This window comes from Nerophis lumbriciformis, linkage group LG25, assembly GCF_033978685.3.
Source record: "Nerophis lumbriciformis linkage group LG25, RoL_Nlum_v2.1, whole genome shotgun sequence".
In the NCBI taxonomy this organism is placed as follows: Eukaryota; Metazoa; Chordata; class Actinopteri; order Syngnathiformes; family Syngnathidae; genus Nerophis; species Nerophis lumbriciformis.
In genome coordinates, this window is record NC_084572.2 from 25,400,475 (window position 1) to 25,421,324 (window position 20,850).

Sequence of the window (20,850 nt, forward strand, 5' to 3'; positions counted from 1 at the left end):
CAAGATACACTTACAATTAGTACACCAATCCAAAAAACCTCCCTCCCCCATTTACACTCATTCACACAAAAGGTTGATTCTTTCTGTTATTAATATTCTGGTTCCTACATTATATAACAATACAGTCTGCAAGGGATACAGTCCGTAAGCACACATAATAGTGCGTGCTGCTGGTCCACTAATAGTACTAACCTTTAACAGTTAATTTTACTTATTTTCATTAATTACTAGTTTCTATGTAACTGTTTTTATATTGTTTTACTTTATTTATTCAAGAAAATGTTTTTAATTTATTTATCTTATTTTATTTTATTAATTTAAAAAAAAAAAAGTACCTTATCTTCACCATACCTGGTTGTCCAAATTAGGCATAATGTGTTAAATCCACGACTGTATATATCAGTTGATATCGGTATCGGTAATTAAATAGTTGGACAATATCGGAATATCGGGTATCGGCAAAAAGCCATTATCTGACATCCCTACACAAAATGAATCATGTCAGTGAGTCATTTTGTATGCTGTCATAGGTTTTTTGAAATTGTAATACAATCTGAAATAATAGCAGTTTCCACACTGCAAAAAGTCAGTGTTCAAGAACAAGGAAAAAAAAATACAAAAATGAGGGGTATTTTATTTGAACTAAGCAAAATTATCTGCCAATAGAACAAGAAAATTTGGCTTGTCAAGACTTTCCAAAACAAGTAAAATTAGCTAACCTCAATGATCCCAAAAATACCTTAAAATAAGTATATTCTCACTAATAACAAGTGTACTACTATATGAGTACGTATTTTCTATTGTTTCATTGAAAATAAAACAGCAAAGTCCATTTGGCTGTCATCTGTTTTAATTATGAGACACAATTGTGTCAAAGTCATGATTGATTTTTTTTTTCATGCTTGAAATAAGAAATTATTACTTTAAAAAAGTAGTTTTATACTTGTGAGTGTTGATGACACAGCTTTGCAACACTTGATATCCTAGTTTCAAGCATGTTTTACTCAATATAGGTCATAAAATCTCAGCAACGAGCTGTAATATCTTACTGAGATCATTTAGGAGCAAAACCCTTAAAACAAGTAAAACACTAACATAAAATCGGCTTAGTGAGAAGAATTATCTTATCAGACAGAAAATAAGCAAATATCACCCTTATTTGAGATATTTAATCTTACTTAGATTTCAGTTTTTGCAGTGCAGGAAAACTACAAACATCAGAGATAAAAAGAAGCACGGAAATCTCTTTCCCAGTTCTTGTCCTTTAGTTCATTTATTCGATTTTCCTCTTTCGTCTTCCCTTTCCTTCCTTTCTCCTCTTTCTCTGCACGGCGTCCTTTCACCGCGTCCCGGTCCCCGGCTTTGAAGTGAGTAACTCGGGGTCTTTTCGTCTTCCCGTAACCGAGGCCTTTGTGGTCTCTCTTCAGGACGGTCGCCACTGGCAGTTTGGGCCCCTCGCCTTCTGGTCCGAGCCCCCTGCCGGGCTGCCAGCCGCTTCTGAGCATCATCTTGTAGCTGTTGGAGGAGGGGGGGAGGCAGAAATAGGGTGCGGGCGGGGGCCGCTGCTGACTGAATTGATGCAGCGTGGAGGAGAAATGTGAGGACGGGCTGCCTGTGTAACTGGAGTGACATTCATTGCACCAGTGAGGCTGCAGAGCACTGTGGGATAGACAGAAAACAACATGAAATAAAGTCATTTGTATCGACATCATATCAACTACTGTGCTAAGCAGTGTTGGGACTAACGCGTTACTGTAACGCCGTTACTTTCGGCGGTAACTAGTCATCTAACGCGTTATTTTTTATATTCAGTAACTCAGTTACCGTTACTACATGATGCGTTACTGCGTTATTTTACGTTATTTTTTATGTAGTATCGGCTAGAAACTGAGAAGATCTGAGTGTGTTTTATTGGAGAGCTGCAGAAGAGGCGACGGAGAAGAGGCGCGCTCTGTGTGTGTGTGTGTGTGTGTGTGTGTGTGTGTGTGTGGGAGGGGGCGTGTCTGTGTTTACATCATGGCGAAGCCGAGTTTCTTAACATGGAGATATTCTCACTACTATTCTTTTGTCGACCCCAAAGAAAATAACATTTTAGTTAAATATAAGTTGTGTCTTGGATCAAAGATCCCATCTACTGCCCAAAACAGCAATTCAAATCTGCTGAAACAGCTACAAAAGCATCATGCTTCGACAAAGCTAGTAAAGAGAGACACACTTCACCTCCTAAGCAACAGCGACTGGATTTTAACAAGGCACTGCTAGCCAGGACAACATTGATAGAGCCATTGCAGCGTGTGTGCGAGAACGGTGGTCCCCAACCTTATTGTAACTGCGGACCGGTCAACGCTTGAAAATTTGTCCCACAGACAATTTCTTTTGTTATAAAAAAATACAATCATGTGTGTTTACGGACTGTATCCCTGCAGACTGTATTGATCTATATTGATATATAATGTAGGAAGCAGAAATATTAATAACAGAAAGAAAAAACCCTTTTGTGTGAATGAGTGTAAATGGGGGAGGGAGTTTTTTTGGGTTGGTGCACTAATTGTAAGTGTATCTTGTGTTTTTTATGTTGATTTAATAAAAAATAAAATAAAATAAAAATACATTTTTATTTTATTTTTTTTTCCATTTCTTGTGCGGCCCGGTACCAATCGATCCACGGACCGGTACCGGGCCGTGGCCCGGTGGCTGGGGACCACTGTGCTAGAAGACATGCAGGCTATTTCTACAGTGGAGTCACCCGCTTACAGGCAGCTAATTAGCATGATACCGGGCGTCAAACGGCACCTGGACAGTGAGTACATACAAATGGAAAGCGAGCTAAAGTAGACACTCCAAACTCTGCCTCTGCTCATCATTCAGCACTGAAGGTACACACACTCTGTCAATTCTCTTATATACGTTTTCATTCTAGACTTCTAGAGTGTTTGATTATCACATCACTCTAAATGTGTAGACTATAAAGTTCACAAACATAAAGAGGGATCCTAGTGGGCCAGGCTAATCTTTCCTTATCTCTAAACTAAAACTGGGGAAATGTGTAGTGTTCTGGGCTTCAGACATGATTTTATTTCAGAATTCCTTGAGAGAAAAAAACACCTGGTTAGGCTTTGTGTATGTAGTGTGTGCCTTCCTTGGTTTACAGCTATGTTGTTATTATGCTGTTTGTTACTTATGTATGTTATGTTGCAGCTATTTAAAATAGTTTTGTCAATTTGTCCTGTCCATGAAACAAATTGGCCCTTTGAAACATATATTTGTCTTTGTGTGTTGTATGTAGACCACATTGCTTAGCAGAGTTCAGTGATGCAAATGCATGTCAAGTTGATCAACAGATTGTATTATTCTCCAGTGCAATAACAGTACTGAAATTAAGGCTTAAAGGGCATTAAAGGGGGCCTAAAAAAAAAAAAAAGATATATATAAATTACTAAATAGTTAATTTTCACAGTAACGCATTACTTTTTGGTGTAAGTAACTTAGTTACTTTTGAAATAAAGTAACTAGTAACTAACTAGTTACTGGTTTTCAGTAACTAACCCAACACTGGTGCTAAGTAGGTTTGGGTACCATTCACATTTGCTACTCAACGGTACCAAGTTTCAGTACCATATTTTTCAAACTATAAGGCGCACTTCAAAATAAAAGCCCTATGCTATACATCCGGTTTAACCACATTTACGAAATAAAAATGTCTTACATTACGATCATGCTTTGTCAATAGGATCTGGTACTTGTTTTTTAGCACCGACCAGGCATTGATTCACGTAAGATCCAGCGTTGCCTGGGTTGCGCGCGACATCACGTCTGGCTGAAATAGCACGAGTGAGTAGCGAGTACTTGCTAGCTAGAACTTAAGAGGAAAATAAATGTCGTACCAATAAAACTCTGACCATAACAAACACTTAGTACTCTCTGCAGTTAAGTTCAATGTCCCTGGCCATTATAAGGTCAAATGAAACAAAGGGTACACATAATATCACAGCATGAGTCACACTTTTGCAATGAAATCAATTAAATAAATACAAAAATTCTAAGTGTTGACAAAAGTGAAAAAAACCTTACTAAATGCCTCCCCGCACTGCAAAAGATCATCTTAAATAAGAACAAACGGCAGAGGCAATAGTATGCAAATGAACTAATGAGTGGACAACTGCTTGTCAAGAAAAGCTAACCTGTCATGAGTTTGTCTGGGTGGAAAAGGACTTCTCCCGTAGTTGTCCAGCTCTTCCAACACGCCTCTGTGACCCGCTGAGTGAGGAAGAACATGTCATTAGTTAATACAACCACTGCACATCATTAAATTAAAAGTGATACCAACACTTTTTGGAGGAATTTTGCCTATCATTCACAATCGCTATGTTAGACAAGAACGCATTTTCTTTTTTTATGGATTCTAAGTCATAAAATACGGCAAGTACAAAGTGGCTATCAACTCAGCCACACTGTTCACTACACTATTCTGCCTATAGAGCCCTCTGAAAAAACATCTACCGTATTTTCCGCACTATAAGGCGCACCGGATTATTAGCCGCACCTTCTATGAATTACATATTTCATAATTTTGTCCACCAATAAGCCGCCCCGGACTAAAAGCCGCGCCTACGCTGCGCTAAAGTGAATGTCAAAAAAACGCTGCGCTAAAGTGAATGTCAAAAAAACAGTCAGATAGTTCAGTCAAACTTTAATAATATATTGAAAACCAGCGTTCTAACAACTCTGTCCCAAAATGTACGCAAATGTGCAATCACAAACATAGTAAAATTCAAAATGGTGTAGAGCAATAAATAGCAACATAATGTTGCTCGAACGTTAATGTCACAACACACAAAATAAACATAGCGCTCACCTTCTGAAGTTATTCTTCATTCGTAAATCCTTCGAATTCTTCGTCTTCGGTGTCCGAATTGAAAAGTTGCGCAAGCGTGGTATCCAAAATGGCCGGTTCCGTCTCGTAGAAGTCATCGGGAGTCAGTGTCGCTGTTGTTCTGTGAATCCTGCCTTCCGGAAAGCTCGGACCACAGTTGTGACCGAAATATCTGCCCAAGCATTTACGATCCACTGGCAAATGTTGGCGTATGTCGTCCGAGGCTGTCTGCCCGTCTTAGTGAAGGTGTGTTCGCCTTCGGAGCTGTGTGAAAAAAGCCACCCGGCCTCTTCGCGTAAACTTCCCTTAACCACTCGCTCATCTTTTCTTCATCCATCCATCCCTTCGAGTTAGCTTTTATGATGACGCCGGCTGGAAAGGTCTCTTTTGGCAAGGTCTTCCTTTTGAATATCACCATGAGTGGAAGTTAGCATGGCAAGCTAGAACCACAGTGAAGGATGACTTCTCATTCCCTGTGGAGCGAATATTCACCGTACGTGCTCCCGTTCCACAGTGCGGTTCAGTTGCTGTGAAATACGGTAGTAATCCGTGTGCGGATGGAGAGATTGCGTCTTTTTATGAACCGGATCGTTTAGTAGGAGCCATTTTGTGGTCTTTACAGATGTAAACAGGAAATGAAACGTACGGTGATATCCGCGCGTTTTTTCTTCTTCTTCCGGGGGCGGGTGAAGCGCTTCCTGTTCTATGGGGGCGGGTGAAGCGCTTCCTGTTCTATGGGGGCGGGTGCTTTCCTTGGCGGTTGCTTGCGTAGAAGAAGAAGCGCTTCCTGTTCTACCGGGAAAAAAGATGGCGGCTGTTTACCGAAGCTGCGAGATCGAAACTTTATGAAAATTAATCGTAATAAAGCGCACCGGGTTATAAGGCGCACTGTTAGCTTTTGAGAAAATTTGTGGTTTTTAGGTGCGCCTTATAGTGCGGAAAATACGGTAAAAGCCGTCAACAATACTCCATTTACATGTTGTGACTTGAATATTAACCAAGTACTAGAAACATTGTTATTATAAGCGCCAACACAGAAACTATTTCTAACCGAGCCGTGATCACAGAGAGCTAAATAGCTTATGCTGCTATATTTACATATTCAGCTGGTGAGCTGCTGCTTCGCCTCTGAGTTGGTGAAATTTAATTCTAGATTATAAATCATGCCTCTCACCTGGATAGTAGAAAGTTGTGGACATAAACTGAGAAGTTGGTCACCTTTGACAATCAACTTAGACCCAGAGATGCGGCACTTTATTATTATGGCACAGGATAATGATTAATTCTTCATCTAAGTGGGAAGATATAAACATCCCATCAGTCGGCATTCCAGTGAGATCAGACATTGTACAGTAAGCGATTGTTTTATTATGTTCATAGTTTGTACTTTTTGTTTGGCACTTAACAATACTGCTACATGATGCTTAGTGTTTTCTAAAGGCCTTAGTGGCCACATGCATGGACAGCACCTTTTAGCTCTTATTTCCAAAATTGTGTACGCTACTGAATTGGGGTCTTATGGCCGCTTATGTGGACACTTATACTGCCATCTGGTGGTGTCAGAAGAGTATAACATACAATGGAATTTGGGGGAAAAAAAGTGTAAAAATAAGAATTAGCATGTCACTAAACATGAAGTACACGTTTGTGTACTTATGGACTAAGTACATCATTTCAAAATATGATTCTTAGTTTTTAATTCTAGTTAGGGTCCAATAAGCCCAAATAGCAAAGAGAAATAAAAAAAAGCATGTAAACAAACAGCTTGGGCCTTAAGAGGTTAATCTGTTTAGCACACAGCTTCTTAAACTCGTAGCTCATCCTCCTTATATTCCGGCTCCAAAAGAAATGTTTTGGTCCCAAAGTAGTCTTTGTTGCCTCTCATGAAGTCTACCATGATCATACTTGCCAACCCTCCCGGATTTTCCGGGAGACTCCCGAAATTCAGCGCCTCTCCCGAAAACCTCCCGGAACAAATTTTCTCCCGTAAATCTCCCAGAATTCAGGCGGAGCTGGAGGCCACGCCTCCTCCAGGTTTATTGTTAGGCAGTTTCATTAACGTCCTCCCAGCACGGCAACAACACACAACAACAGCAGTCACGTTTTCGTCTACCGTAAAGCAGTTTGTCTGCCGTAAACAGCAAAGTTGTGACACTCTTAAACAGGACAATACTGCCATCTACTGTACATGCATATGTGGCATTAACATCTAGGGCTTTTAGAGAGTGCAGTGCACAACTGCGCACACAACAAGGAGACGAAGCAGAATGCATCATCAGAGAGGGTGTTCAGCATGGTTAGAAAAATAGTGACAAGAGAATAGAACAAGGATGGACAATTCAACCCTTAACTCAACAATGAGTAGATGAGTGTTATGTGTGTGTATATGTGTAAATAAATGAACACTGAAATTCAAGTATTTCTTTTATATATATATATATATATATATATATATATATATACATACATACATATATATATATATATATATGAAATACTTGACTTGGGGAATTCTAGCTGTAAATATACTCCTCCCCTCTTAACCACGCCCCAAACCACGCCCCCGCCACCCCCCGAAATCGGAGGTCTCAAGGTTGGCAAGTATGACCATGATTAATAGTGGTTGTTGTTGTTGAAGGGAAACGCGAATGTTGTGATGCGTCTGTGAAATTTTAATATTGGGGCGGTATAGCTCGGTTGGTAGAGCGGCCGTGCCAGCAACTTGAGGGTTGCAGGTTCGATCCCCGCTTCAGCCATCCTAGTCACTGCTGTTGTGTCCTTGGGCAAGACACTTTACTCACCTGCTCCCAGTGCCACCCACACTGGTTTAAATGTAACTTAGATATTAGGTTTCACTATGTAAAGCGCTTTGAGTCACTAGAGAAAAGCGTTATATAAATATAATTCACTTCACTAATATGCCGCCATATGCTTATAATGAGCAAAATACACATTATTATGAAAGTGCCTGTAAGTACATGTCATATATACTTACAGCATGTAAATATAACCTTGGTAGAGGTTTTTAGAGCACTGCATATATCCATCCGTCCATTTTCTACCGCTTGTCCCTTTCGGGGTCACTGGAGCCTATCTCAGCAGCATTCGGGCAGTAGGCGGGGTACACCCTGGACAAGTCGCCAGCTCATCACAGGGCCAACACAGATAGACAACATTCACACATTAGGGACCATTTAGTGTTGCCAATCAACCTATCCCCAGGTGCATGTCTTTGGAGGTCGGAGGAAGCCGGAGTACATGAAGGGAACCCACGCAGTCACGGGGAGAACATGCAAACTCCACACAGAAAGATCCCGAGCCCGGGATTGAACCCAGGATCTTCGTATATACACATCTATATATTTTAGCTAGAGAGGTCCGATAATATCGGACTGCCGATATTATCGGCCGATAAATGCTTTAAAATGTAATATCGGAAATTATCGGTATCGGTTTCAGAAAGTAAAATTTATGACTTTTTAAAACGCCGCTGTGTACACGGACGTAGGGAGAAGTACAGAGCGCCAATAAACCTTAAAGGCACTGCCTTTGCGTGCCGGCCCAGTCCCATGAATATCTACGGCTTTTCACACACACAAGTGAATGCCATCCATACTTGATCAAGAGCCATACAGGTCACACTGAGGGTGGCCGTATAAACAACTTTAACACGGTTACAAATATGTGCCAAACTGTGAACCCACACCAAACAAGAATGACAAACACATTCCGGGAGAACATCTGCACAGTAACACAACAGAACAAATACCCAGAACCCCTTGCAGTACTAACTCTTCCGGGACGCTGGGGCAAAATTCAAAGAAAAATGCAGGTCCCCTTTAAAGTGCAATGCCTTTCCTACCTTCCAAGGCCAGATCTCGGGCATCCCGACCCCGAGTGTCGACTACGCCCACCCAAGCAGCTCCTTGCTCCAGCAGCAGCCTCACCACAGCTCTTTGTCCTGACCAGCTTGCACACATCAAGCCTGTCCAGAAAAAAGTATCCTGGAGGAAAAAAAAAAAAGTACATTATTTCTCAAACATAACAAAATCCCACTAATTGTTGTGTAATGCACCTGGAAGTTGATGTCCACCCCTTTGGACAGCAGGTCTCTGACCGCAGAAAGGTCGCCTTCTTGGGCACAACGCAGCAGCTTGAGACCCTGAAGCTCCGAGGACCGGGCTGTGTTGCTGATGACGTGCCCTTGAGCAACCTCTCTTCTTGGGGTGCTTCCAGCCGCTCTTCTTTCGGTTTGAACTCTTGTGTCTGCAGCCCTGCTCCTCCTGCTGGAACTCGTGTGTCTTCTGTGGTGCCGTCGTCCACATTGTGTTCTGAACGTCCCTTCTTCTACTTTGACATCTCTGATCACGTGTTCGTAGAACTGCCTTGCTTCGTTTCCGCTGCAAGTGGCAATCGATGGACCACGTGACGGCTGAAACGTCTCAATACAGAAAACATCCTGCTTTCTCGCAGGTGTGAAGCTTGAGCCAGACATGGTCAATTATTGCTCGTTCAGCTACGTAGCCCTATTAGTTTTCATTTTACGAGTGGCAACGAGCTAACGTCAATGGGTTTGACGACACAAATAATGACTATTTTCGATTTAAATGTAACAAAATAGTGTCGTCCACAACCCCCGCGACCCCGAACGGGACAAGCGGTAGGAAATTGATGGATAGTGTCCAGCAAAAACAGGATTTACGAGTGGCAACGAGCTAACGTCAATGGGTTTGACGAGACAAAATAATGACTATTTTCGAATTAAAAGTAACAAAATAGTGTCGTCCACAACCCCCGCGACCCCGGACGGGACAAGCGGTAGAAAATGGGATGGATAGTGTCCAGCAAAAACAAGAGCTAGCTTAATGCTAATAGCGTGACTGTAGGAATAACCCCCGTTAAGAGTGAGCTTTCAAATTATTACTTGAATTACCTTTTTATCTTCACATTGAGAGGTATTATCGTCATTATCTCCACCGGTTTAATGAAGTATAATATGAATTAAATCAAAAGAGAGACCGCACCGACACGACGCTGTTAGCTGGGTTTTTTTTTCTCTCTACCGAGGTAAACAGAGCGTTTTGGCGTTCTTAAACGACGACGAGTGCTGCCCCCTACCGAGCTGGAGTTGAATCGGCGCAATAGGGAAGAACCTCAAAGATGCATGCTGCCCTCTGCTGGGCTCAAGGCGACTTGCAATGAATGGTGGTCATTCCAAATACAGGTGGTATGGTAAGAAATGTGTGGTTTTATGTAACCAAACATAAAACACATTTAAATAAAAATATATTTTAAACCAAGAAATATACACCGTTTTTTTCTGGTTAAAAAATATTTTAGTTGAAAATTGTTTGGTTTTGCAATTTAACTTAAATTTTGTGAACAAAATGTTTAAAGCCTTTTTATTAGTCGGTATCGTCCACAAGTTTCCCCTCTTAATACGTTAAAGGTGGAAGTAGTCCGCAGTCACGTGATCATCCGAGACTGACCAATAACAAGCACTCTAACATATTATTGAGAAAACGCCCCGCCCACAAGGTTGAAGTTAAGTTGCAACCATAAAAAAAAAAGATTTTCTGCTAAACTTTTTGTATTCCATCCATCCATTTTCTACCGCTTATTCCCTTTGGGGTCGCGGGGGGCGCTGGAGCCTATCTCAGCTACAATCGGGCGGAAGGCGGGGTACACCCTGGACAAGTCGCCACCAAAGTATTTATTCATATGACAAATTCATCTTTTTTTGATAAAAATAGAACATATCAATTTTTCTTGTTTGAAAAAAAATCTATTTGGTTTGCAAATCTTTTTTTGGTCGTACAAAAACAAATTTCTCACCATTGGAGAGGCCTTTTTTTTTCACGCATTAAAAGTGGAAACACAGTTCAAGCATCGTACACATACGACATTTTAAGCAAAACGACAAAACTGAAGTCGCCTTCAAAAAGCATATTATCAGCCTCTCTCTCTACAACTGGTAGTTTATTAAACATGTGGTTCAACGACAGATGTAAACACGTGCATCATTTTCACACTAGAATTACCTTTCATAATTCTCACATTTCACAATTAAAAAGTCCACATTGTGCCAAATTGTCGCTGTACAAAAGCCTGGTTTATAGATGAAACAGGAACAAAGTGAAACTAACAAAATCAGTGTTAGCATGATGTTAAAGCAGCGCGACTTTTTTCACTTTTTTTTTTTGCACAGAGAAGCAAAAAATACACAAGTAATAAAATGATAAATCAAAAAGTAACCAAAGCTATTTTTGGGTTCAACTTTTGAAAAACGTGTCATTTTTTGTAACATCAAAGTAATCAGTGAGCACAATTGTTCTGCTTTCTTTCCACCAAAAAGTACGAGTTTGTTCACTTTTTATCGGCCTTTTTTCCCAGCCTGTTCTTTAATCCTGCTTGTGAAAGGCAGTCCATTAAGCAAGTGGGCTCAACAATCCCTGTGAGACAGGAGAGAAACAACTTTTTTCCATCTTCATGACAACAAATGCTTTCTAGTCCTCAGTTGTTTACAATTTCTTCTTCATACACCTTTAGTTCAGTTGGGCATTTTATTGCATTTCCATTGTAGAGGCTCCTAAATGAGTCCACCTATTTCTATTAGTACAGCAGTACCTCAACTCACGATCTTAATCAGTTCTGTGACGACGCTCTTAACTCACAACACTTGTATCTCAAATCAACATCTAATAAAATCCAAAACATGCCTTTTAAAAATAAAAACTAACTTTTAGATAATAAATATTGTATAAAAACAATACTATGTAAGTAGTTTTATTAATTAATTTAATAATAATGTACAGCATGGACTTCAAGGGTATATCCTTTCAGCTGCTTCTCCATCAAACACACCATCAGCAGCTTCTCCATATTTTCACCGATAAATGTCCGCAATTCAGATATTGTTTTAACATTCTTGACGGGCGTGACTCATCCTGCTTCAGTATGGGGATTTTGATGATTAATTTATTTAATTAAATGAATATCATCCAATTTTTCTCAGCACTGTCCTTCACACGCTTGGAAAAACAAAGTTATGTCGCTCAGCTCGAAGCCAGTGATTCTCGGTGGTACGCCAAAGACTCACTTGATTAAAGTACAGTGTTTTATTTTTCTATATTCAAACACAGTGTTCCTGTTCAAACTGTGTGTAACGTTACAGTGGTCAAAAATATTAAATATGCTTGTTAAATAAAACCTCTGCCTTGTAATAATGAATATTTATGCCTACTACACTGCTTTTTAAGGTTGGTCATTATAGTGGTACATGGAGAGCCGTGTGTTTTCTGAGGTGGGGAAAAAGAAGAACCATAAATCATAAAGATAGTAAATAAACCGGATGTTTTGGTGGGATCGTTCTGTGATGCCCACTAATTGCGGGGATGCTTGTCACTCAAATTTTCGTTTGCGACTTCAAGCATAACAGTTCGTCGGGAGACGGCTCTAATCTCTAAACAAAGTTGAGGTACCACTGTACCCCTTTCTCAGGGGGTGTGGGCACGATATAGATCCCTGTGGTGATTTAAAAAGTGACTTTTGTTCCCCCTATTTTCCCCACCGCTGATCTTTGTCAGGGGTGAGCTAGAGTCTATCACAGGCAGGTGGGATAGATCCTGAATTGCTCACCAGCCAATCACAGTGCACAAAGAAAAATAAGCATTCGTGCTCACATTCTCTACAATTGAACAAGCATGCTTGTTTAGGCAAAGAAAAGTCATGCGAGCATCGATTTAAACTCCCATCTCAAGTCTCGTCACGTCTCACGGGTGGAACTTATTGATGTGTCTGTTCCTGTCTCCGGTCTGTGTGAAAGTCTGTCCGCAGTGGGGACACGAGTACGGCCTCTCGCCCGTGTGGACGCGAGTGTGAACCATCAGCTTGTGTTTGCTGACGAAGCTTTTGCTGCAGTACGTGCAGGAGAAAGGCTTGTCCCCCATGTGGTAGCGCTGGTGCATCTTCAGCTCCGTCATGCGTCCGTACGTCCGACCGCAGTCGGGGCACTCGAACCTGCGGGGGGCTTCCGTGTGCTTCCGGCTGTGCAGCCGCAGCCCGCTGGCTGAGCTGAAGGACTTGGCGCACTGCGGACACGAGAAGGGCTTCTCGCCCGTGTGGATGTGCACGTGCTGCTTGAGGCCGGCGGCCGACGGGAAGCCGTTGCCGCAGTGCGCGCACAGGTGCGGCCGCTCGCCCGTGTGGATGCTCAGGTGCCTCTCTAGCTTGCTGCGGTTGAGGAAGGTGCGGCCGCAGATCTCGCAGTTGAGCGGCGGCTGCCCGCCGTGGTCGCCCATGTGCTCGGTGAGCTCCGCCAGCGTGGCGAAGGCGTGGTCGCAGCGGGTGCAGTGGTACGGGCGCTCTTTCCGGAACTTCCTGTGCTTGAGGCAGTGGAGCTCCAGGCTCTCCTTGTCCTCGAAGGTCTCCACGCACCAGGTGCACTGGTGGGGTCTCTCCTCGGTGTGCGTCTGGAGGTGATACTTCAGGGCCGTGAGCTTGAGAAAGATGCAGTCGCAGTGCGGACATTTGCATTCGCGCCGGTCGTGCACCGCCTCGTGCCGCTTGTAGTGCGACAGCTTGCTGAAATTCTTGTCGCACAAGGTGCAATAAAAGTGCGCCTCTTTGTGCTTCTGCTCGTGCTTCTTCAGGGCGTACTCCACCTTGAACTTCTTCCCGCAGACGCTGCACAGGTAGCTGGTCTTATGAGCCGCCATGTGCGCCTCCAGCTCCTCCCGGCTGCCGAACTTCTGGTCGCATCTCGGACACGTTCCGCTGTTCTCCTTGGCGTGCTTCCGCAGGTGTTTTTTGAGGTCCTCCGCAAAGGCGTAGCTCCTGTGACACTCGGCGCAGGTGTAGCATTCGCCGTTGCCCGCCTTGCGATGCGCCATGATGTGCCTCTTCAGGTGGTACATGCGGCCAAACACTTTCCCGCACTCGGTGCAGATGAGCGAGTGCGGGTCTGACGGGATCTCCGTGTGGGACTTGAGGTGACTCTCCAAGAGGGCTTTGTTTTTGAAGCACTCCTTGCAGGCGGGACACGTCAGTCTTTTAGCCGAGTGAGTCGTGCGGTGCTTTTTCAGCTCCTGCCAGGTGCCCATGGTCTTGCCGCACTTGGCGCAGGTGTACGGCCGCAGCCCGTGCTTCTGCCGCTGGTGCCGGGTCATGTGGTACGACTCGCTGAAGCTGAGCGAGCAGACGGGACACCGGAAGGGTTTCTCCTTGGTGTGCGTCCGATAGTGTCGGGCGAGCTTGCCGGCCCGGTTGAAGCTGGAGTTGCACATGGAACACACGTGGCTCTTCTTGCAGGCAAGAGAAGACGTCTCCCTCCAAACGGCCGGCTCAATTTTGTCCTTTTCCTCGACGTCCTCTTTAGAAGACGCCATCGCTTCTACGGGCGTGTCGCCTTCCCGCTTGTTCGCCGCGTGGGTTTCGACGTGGCTTAAAAAGGCGTCGTCGTCCGGGAACCTCTCGGGACAGTAAGGACACAGAAGGACCTGCGGGACGTGCGCCCTCTTGTGGTTCTTCAGTTCTTCCATGCTCTTGAAGCTGTCGCAGCACACGGGGCACACGTGCTGGGCGGCGTTGTGCTGCACCCGCATGTGCCGGGTCATGTGGTAGGACTGGCTGAAGAGCGTGCCGCAGACGGGGCAGCTGAAGGGTTTCTCGTTGGTGTGCGTCCTCATGTGTCGGGCCAGCTTGTGCATGTTGGGGAAGTGTCTGTCCATGCACACCGGACATGTACGACGTCTTTTGGGAGCCGGGTCTTCGTCGTCGTTTGCTTCATCTGAGCTTTCCTCTTGCTTTATGACACGCGACGAAGAGCCGCTGTCGTCGGGCTCAGATTTGACCTTCCGATGTCTTCCGCTTTTACGTAGTTGGACCAGAGGCTTCACATCCTCGTCATGATTATTCATGGCAGACTCCATCGCTTTAGCGATCTGCAAAGCCGCGGCCAACGTCAGCGTTTCCCTTTGCGAGCGCAGCCGCTCTCTGAGTTTCGGCCACTTGGTTTTTTCAATTAGCTGACTCAGGATCAGCTCATCGTGCGAGGCGCCGCAGTCGAAAGGTGCCAGCAGAGCCTCCAAGGCGCACACAAACTGCTCCACGCTCTCGTCGGCGATCTGGGCTCTCTGATGGAAGCGGAGCAAGCTCGCCTGAGAGCCGAGATCGCCGTTGAAGTAGGCGGTCAGCGCCGCGATGGCCGCCGCGTACGAGGCGTCCTGCGGGACCAGCGCCGAGAAGACGTGCTGACCGTCTTGGCCGAGGCAGTTCTGTAAAAGTGCGCATTTACTGGAGTCGGTCAGCTGCTCTTCGCCGAGCGCCTTCAGGTAGCGCTCGAAGGCTTTGAGCCACTTGTGCCAAAAAGTGCTCTGGTCGTCCGCCAATGGGAGGAAAGGTGGAGGCGGGGCCAGGATGATGAGCAGCGGTTCTGGAAGGGAGGATTGCTTCGCTCCGTCATCAGCAGCTCGAGTCACTTCACCCATCTTTAGTGCTTTTTTTTACGCCGTCCTACTCGCTCTTCTGATGCTTCATCTCAGTCGGGCGTGAAGACAACACTAAACAGGACAAAAACATTAGTCATGTTAACTCTGTGTACGCAACTGCAGAGAGCACCAGGCGTCTTTAAAGGGGAACATTATCACAATTTCAGAATGGTTAAAACCATTAAAAATCAGTTTCCAGTGGCTTATTATATTTTTCAAAGTTTTTTTCAAAATTTTACCCATCACGCAATATCCCTAAAAAAAGCTTCAAAGTGCCTGATTTTAACCATCGTTATAAACACCCGTCCATTTTCCTGTGACGTCACATAGTGAAGCCAACACAAACAAACATGGCGGAAAGAACAGCAAGCTATAGGGACATTAGCTCGGATTCAGACTCGGATTTCAGCGGCTTAAGCGATTCAACAGATTACGAATGTATTGAAACGGATGGTTGTAGTGTGGAGGCAGGTAGCGAAAACGAAATTGAAGAAGAAACTGAAGCTATTGAGCCATATCGGTTTGAACCGTATGCAAGCGAAAACGACACGACAGCCAGCGACAAGGGAGAAAGCGAGGACGAATTCGGCGATCGCCTTCTAACCAACGATTGGTATGTGTTTGTTTGGAAACTAACAATTATGAACTAGGTTTACAGCATATGAAATACATTTGGCAACAACATGCACTTTGAGAGTGCAGACAGCCCAATTTTCATCAATTAATATATTCTGTAGACATACCCTCATGTCAGCAGGCCAGGGAAGCTAGGGTCGATATTCTTCTCTTGATCATCTTCGGGACGGTGTGAGCCAAGACATCCAGGGGTTTAGCTCGCTCGTCTGCGGGAACAAACTGCCGCCATTGCTTGCCGTGCTACTGAGGTCCTTTGTCCCTGAATTGCTCACACACTCCGGCAGATTCAATGGGGGTCTGGCGGCAGATTTCTTTGACTTTATCGTTGGAAATGCATCTGCTTTGAGTGTCGCAGGATATCCACACATTCTTGCCATCTCTGTCGTAACATAGCTTTCGTCGGTAAAGTGTGCGGAACAAACGTCCAATTTCTTGCCACTTTCGCATCTTTGGGCCACTGGTGCAACTTGAATCCGTCCCTGTTCGTGTTGTTACACCCTCCGACAACACACCGACGAGGCATGATGTCTCCAAGGTACGGAAAACAGTCGAAAAAACGGAAAATAACAGAGCTGATTTGACTCGGTGTTTGAGAAAATGGCGGATTGCTTCCCGATGTGACGTCACAACAAAATTCACCCATTTAGAGTTCGGAAATAAGTTAAAAAAAAAAAAGGTCTTTTTTCTGCGACATCAAGGTATATATTGACGCTTACATAGGTCTGGTGATAATGTTCCCCTTTAAGGGTTGTATTTGTATTTTTATAACATGAAGTCATTTATGACCCACTCGGTGGCCTAGTGGTTTGAGTGTCCGCCCTGAGATCGGTAGGTCGTGAGTTCAAACCCCGGCCGAGTCATACCAAAGACTATAAAAATGGGACCCTTATTAGTGATTCCCAGAGCCCAAAAAAGTCTGCGGGCTATAGAGCGTTTTCTATTCGGGCTCCAGTACTCTGGAATGCCCTCCCGGTAACAATTAGAGATGCTACCTCAGTAGAAGCATTTAAGTCCCATCTTAAAACTCATTTGTATACTCTAGCCTTTAAATAGCCCCCCTGTTAGACCAGTTGATCTGCCGTTTCTTTTCTTTTCTCCTCTGCTCCCCTTTTCCTTGAGGGGGGGGGGGCACAGGTCCGGTGGCCATGGATGAAGTGCTGGCTGTCCAGAGTCGGGACCCGGGGTGGACCGCTCGCCTGTGCATCGGCTGAGAACATCTCTGCGCTGCTGACCCGTCTCCGCTCAGGATGGTGTCCTGCTGGCCCCACTATGGACTGGACTCTTACTATTATGTTGGATCCACTATGGACTGGACTCTCACAATATTATGTCAGACCCACTCGACATCCATTGCTTTCGATCTCCCCTAGAGGGGGGGGGGGGTTACCCACATATGCGGTCCTCTCCAAGGTTTCTCATAGTCATTCACATCGACGTCCCACTGGGGTGAGTTTTTCCTTGCCCTTATGTGGGCTTTGTACCGAGGATGTCGTTGTGGCTTGTGCAGCCCTTTGAGACACTTATGATTTAGGGCTATATAAATAAAGATTGATTGATTGACCCATTACCTCCCTGCTTGGCACTCAGCACCAAGGGTTGGAATCGGGGGTTAAATCACCAAAAATGATTCCCAGGCGTGGCCACTGCTGCTGCCCACTGCTCCCCTCACCCCAGGGGGTGAACAAGGGGGATGGGTCAAATGCAGAGGAGAAATTTCACCACACCTAGTGTGTGTGTGACAATCATTGGTACTTTAACTTTAACTTATATTTTAATACATTTCCTCAACATCTGATAAATAGGCCGTTTGCAATCTTTACACTAACATTTCAGTGTTTTTAAGCATTACTTGGTCCCAAAGTACGGTAGTCTTTTGTTGTCGCTCATGAAGTCTGCCATGATTAATAGTGGTTGTTGTTGTTGAAGAGAAACGTGAATGTTGTGATGCGTCTGTGAAATTAATATGCCGCCATATGCTTAAAATGAGCAAAATACACATTATTATGAAAGTGCCTGTAAGTACATGTCATATATACTTACAGCATGTATATATAACCTTTGTAGAGGTTTTTAGAGCACTGTATATATCCATCCGTCCATTTTCCACCGCTTGTCCCTTTCGGGGTCACTGGAGCCTATCTCAGCTGCATTCAGGCGGTAGGCGGGGTACACCCTGGACAAGTCGCCAGCTCATCACAGGGCCAACACAGATAGACAACATTCACACACTAGGGACCATTTAGTGTTGCCAATCAACCTATCCCCAGGTGCATGTCTTTGGAGGTGGGAGGAAGCCGGAGTACATGAAGGGAACCCACGCAGTCACGGGGAGAACATGCAAACTCCACACAGAAAGATCCCGAGCCCAAGATTGAACCCAGGACCGTCGTATATACACATCTATATATTTTAGCTAGAAATGTCTGATAATATCGGACTGCCGATATTATCGGCCGATAAATGCTTTAAAATGTAATATCGGAAATGATCGGTATCAATAAGTAAAATGTTTGACTTTTTAAAACGCCGCTGTACGGAGTGGTACACGGACGTAGGGAGAAGTACAGAGCGCCAATAAACCTTAAAGGCACTGCCTTTGCGTGCCGGCCCAATCCCATAATATCTACGGCTTTTCACACACACAAGTGAATGCCAAGCATACTTGGTCAACAGCCATACAGGTCACACTGAGCGTGGCCGTTTAAACAACTTTAACACTGTTACAAATATGCGCCACACTGTGAACCCACACCAAACAAGAATGACAAACACATTTCGGGAGAACATCCGCACCGTAACACAACATAAACACAACAAAACAAATACCCAGCACTAACTCTTCCGGGACCTACAGTACATGTCACACTAAGGGTGGCCATATAAACAACGCCAACACTGTCATAAACATGTGCCATATAGTGAGACCATACTAAACAACAATGACAAACACATTTCGGGAGAATATTTGCACCGCAACACAACATAAACACAACAGAACACATTCCCAGAATTCCTTGCAGCACCAACTCTTCCGGGACGCTACAGTCATTTTCCCTCGCTTCCCGCCATGTGTTTAAGAGCGCACTGCTGTGTTTGGATGGAGACAGGTGTGGACAATATTGGAGACACTTGTCCCCACACTAAAAGTGTACAGCGAAGGAGAAAAACTATATGATGTTGCCTTCATTTTGACAATACAGCGTCCATCAGCTGCTGTGACATAGTTAATGAGGTCAGTAAACATGCTGTCACTCCTGTTTTTTTTTTTTTTAAAGGTAAAAGTTAAAGTACCAATGATTGTCACACACAAACGAGATGTGGTGAAATTTTTCCTCTGCATTTGACCCATCCCCTTGTTCCACCCCCTTGGAGGTGAGGGGAGCAGTGGGCAGCAGCGGTGGCCGCGCCCGGGAATCATTTTGGTGATTTAACCCCCAATTCCAACCCTTGATGCTGAATGTCAAGCAGGGAGGTAATGGGTCCCGTTTTTATAGTCTTTGGTATGACTCGGCTGGGGTTTGAACTCACAACCTACCTATCTCAGGGCGGACACTCAAACCACAAGGCCACTGAGTTGGCCAAACTGTTGTACTGAACCACAAGGGGGCATTAGAGAAGAACACTTCTTGTTTATTAGACTTTATCTTCATTAGCCAAACTGCTCTGTGTTTTATTTTGATATCTCACATCTCCGGGCCCAGAGCATCATACTACTACCACCACCACCATGCTTGACGGTAGGGATGGTGTTCCTGGGATTAAAGGCCTCACTTTTTCTCCTCCAAACATATTGCTGGGTATTGTGGCCAAATAGCTCCATTTTTGTTTCATCTGACATCACATGGACAAAGATAAGTTATGTGGTCAGATGAAACACTATATATATATATATATATATATATATATATATATATATATATATATATATATATAAATAAAACTTTATATTTTCAATGTCTTGGACCTCATTAGATTGTGCAAGTGCCACTAATGCTTACAAGAATGCATTTCAACCACTCATGTTCTCCAAAAATATATACAAAAAAAATAGAGCTTCCACATTATGGTATTATATCTACATTGACTTGACAAAGGAATAAAAATCTACTTTCATCTCACTGCATTATGAGAATTTTGATTTCCCATTTCAAACTAAGTCACCAGCTAAGTAAATAAATCAACTTTATTTGGCATCAAACGGACCCACATAAAGATATGTTTAATACATGTAGTGTCAAGTTGTGTTACAGAAGAGACGCAAACTCACCACATCGAGCAGGATTACGCGATCAGCAGCCGGTCTTGACAGTCACTTCAGAGCCGAAATACTCCTTTTGGTGGCGAACACGTTCAAAGTTGCATGAATGTTACGAAACGAACAAAATGTTTGATGTAATTGAACGATTTTCAACAAGAGCCTTGACGCTGGACGGAAGTGGGAAGGAAAACACAGTCAACACTTCCGGTCATGAAGCGGACAAATGCACCACAGCGCTGCCTGTGGTCTGGAGGCTTTCTGCTGCTTTTTTTTTTTTTTTTTTTTTACCATGACAAAAAAATCATGTTATTATGTTCTGTTGTTGACGGTTTAAGTAGAAATAGGCATTTAATCACAACTTTAGTTATTGTATCTTATTATTCAAAGTTTATTTGTATTTTTTTAAATACCTGTCATGGAGCTAGACACTGTTTTGACTCAGTTTTCCATTGATAGCAACACTACAAAAACAAAACGTCACCGTTTCAACTTTCATTTTTTAAACAAAGCCCATCGCTTTCCAAATGTATTATGTAGAATTCTTAGACTAATTCGCTATTTCAATTTGATTTTTAAATTTTTTTTATCGCTATGCT

At 43.8% G+C, this 20,850-nt stretch overlaps 2 protein-coding genes across 2 annotated transcripts; both read right to left on the bottom strand.

Annotated features, from left to right (window-relative positions):
- Positions 1–91: 91 nt before the first annotated feature.
- On the bottom strand, positions 92–9,964 carry gpank1 (G patch domain and ankyrin repeats 1). The gene is made up of 4 exons (XM_061984038.2): positions 8,949–9,964; positions 8,736–8,877; positions 4,182–4,257; positions 92–1,659 (listed from the first exon to the last, which is right to left on the bottom strand). Exons 1-4 carry the CDS (start codon positions 9,366–9,368, stop codon positions 1,218–1,220), a joined length of 1,080 nt encoding a protein of 359 aa, XP_061840022.1. The 5' UTR covers positions 9,369–9,964; the 3' UTR covers positions 92–1,217.
- A 629-nt stretch (positions 9,965–10,593) lies between these two features.
- Positions 10,594–20,450, bottom strand: LOC133621736 (uncharacterized). Its single transcript, XM_061984040.1, has 2 exons — positions 20,264–20,450; positions 10,594–15,432 (listed from the first exon to the last, which is right to left on the bottom strand). The coding sequence occupies exon 2, from the start codon at positions 15,358–15,360 to the stop codon at positions 12,646–12,648; it is 2,715 nt and encodes a 904-aa protein (XP_061840024.1). The 5' UTR covers positions 15,361–15,432; positions 20,264–20,450; the 3' UTR covers positions 10,594–12,645.
- Between the last annotated feature and the right edge of the window lie 400 nt (positions 20,451–20,850).